Source organism: Nestor notabilis, unplaced genomic scaffold, assembly GCF_000696875.1.
Source record: "Nestor notabilis isolate BGI_N333 unplaced genomic scaffold, ASM69687v1 scaffold8759, whole genome shotgun sequence".
Taxonomy (NCBI): Eukaryota; Metazoa; Chordata; class Aves; order Psittaciformes; family Psittacidae; genus Nestor; species Nestor notabilis.
In genome coordinates, this window is record NW_009943235.1 from 33,196 (window position 1) to 34,815 (window position 1,620).

General features: G+C 36.7%; 1 protein-coding gene across 1 annotated transcript in view; it reads right to left on the reverse strand.

The window, feature by feature from the left end:
* Positions 1-1,620, reverse strand: part of LOC104411417 (phosphatidylinositol 3,4,5-trisphosphate-dependent Rac exchanger 1 protein-like) — a gene marked incomplete at its 5' end in the record, with an annotated part of 83,911 nt that overhangs the window by 23,643 nt on the left and 58,648 nt on the right. The window contains 1 exon segment of the mRNA XM_010021829.1: positions 850-942. Coding sequence (XP_010020131.1) covers positions 850-942 — 93 coding nt within the window.

The window sequence follows — 1,620 nt, forward strand, 5'->3', positions numbered from 1 at the left end:
CTCTACTTACGGATGTTCCTAGGATTACTGTCATATGGAACACTGTATATACAATGCTGGTTCATGAAATCATTTGTCAGTCACCCTAAAGTTTTCTGTATTTACAGGAAACAAAGAGATTTCACCAACAGCTGAACAAATATGCCACTCCACAGTTATATCTGCCTTTGCACTGACTTTGTACTTCTCTGCTATAGTTTTTTAATAGGAGACTATTAAAAGGGGGTGGGGGGCATGGACAGACTAATGAATAGGGGACTATAATAGACTGGCTGTGATGACCAGCGAGGTACAGAAGTGTGACTTCCCACAACTTACAGCTTACAGGCACAGGGAGCCAAGGACATAGTTTTCAACCATGCAAACCCAATCTATACCTAGTCACAGATGTAACCTGTTCTAAAGCAGTGATAAAACTGCCTCTGCTTTAAGTGCTTACTCTAGCAATAGAGATTTTAACTTAAGATAGAATTTGAAAAACTGTGCTTTATAATTCAATGGAAATGTTTCTGCTATTTGAATTTACTTACATTGATGAGTTTATTATAAAGTAATTATTATTATTATTACATTTCTAAGTCATTACGTTTTAGGCCTGGTATTCCCAAAGTAGCTCCTGAGTTCATCACACACATACTGTTGTCCTATCACTTACCAAAAGTATTCAGCAAGTCACCCAAAGATGCCAAATCACTTGGCAATTTACATAAACAGGAATTGTAGAAGACAATTTTCTATTAGCTGTTGTTGAACTGAATCAGACTTGGAAAAGATGGTTTTGCACCTTTTCAAAGTATTGAAATATTCTTAGGTACCAAACCCGAAATATTTATGAACGTCAGGTCTTACCTCTGCAGAAGACCCACATCGAACTGACTTCACCACAATTGCTTTGTTCTTTTCTTCTATGTCAAATCCATAGTCATCCTCTTCTGGTAAGATCTTAAAAAGAGCACAAAGTAACACCTCATAAATAAGAGTCAGCTGAAAAGATGAGGATGGAGACCAGAAATTGGACTTTTCATTGCAAGCCACGACTGACATAGAATTGTAGATCTAAAGGCTGAATGGGACTATAGATGTTTTGTTCTACCTCCTACATAATATAAGCCATAAGATCTAATCTAGTTATTTCTGCACTGAGCCCTTTCTATAGTAAAGTAGAATTTTCAGAGTTATCCAGTTACGATCTACAGTCTTTAAGAAGTGTAGAATCTATTCCTGCCCTTGAGAGTTGGTTTCAATGGTTAATTAACTCTTCTCTTAGAAACTGAATTTAGTTTTAACTTCTAGCCCTTCATTAGATCTTTCACTTTTAGATTACAGAACTCATCAATATTCAGTGTTTTCCATTGATGTCGTTACAGATCAAAGTGTAATCCTTTATTTATTTTTTAAAATACATCCCACATAGCCAATAAGGAACGACCTGTGAGTCCTTCTCAGCTATCAACTTCAGAGAAATTGGGGCTCTCAGGCCTAGTATAGATAATACTACAAACTGCATAAATCTACATCATTACAGTCAGGCTAAAATTCTGAGTGAGCAGTGAGAGAACAACTTCAGACATCTACAGGTTCCTCCTCAGGAGAGCAGACACATGAGATTTGTTGTAGGGA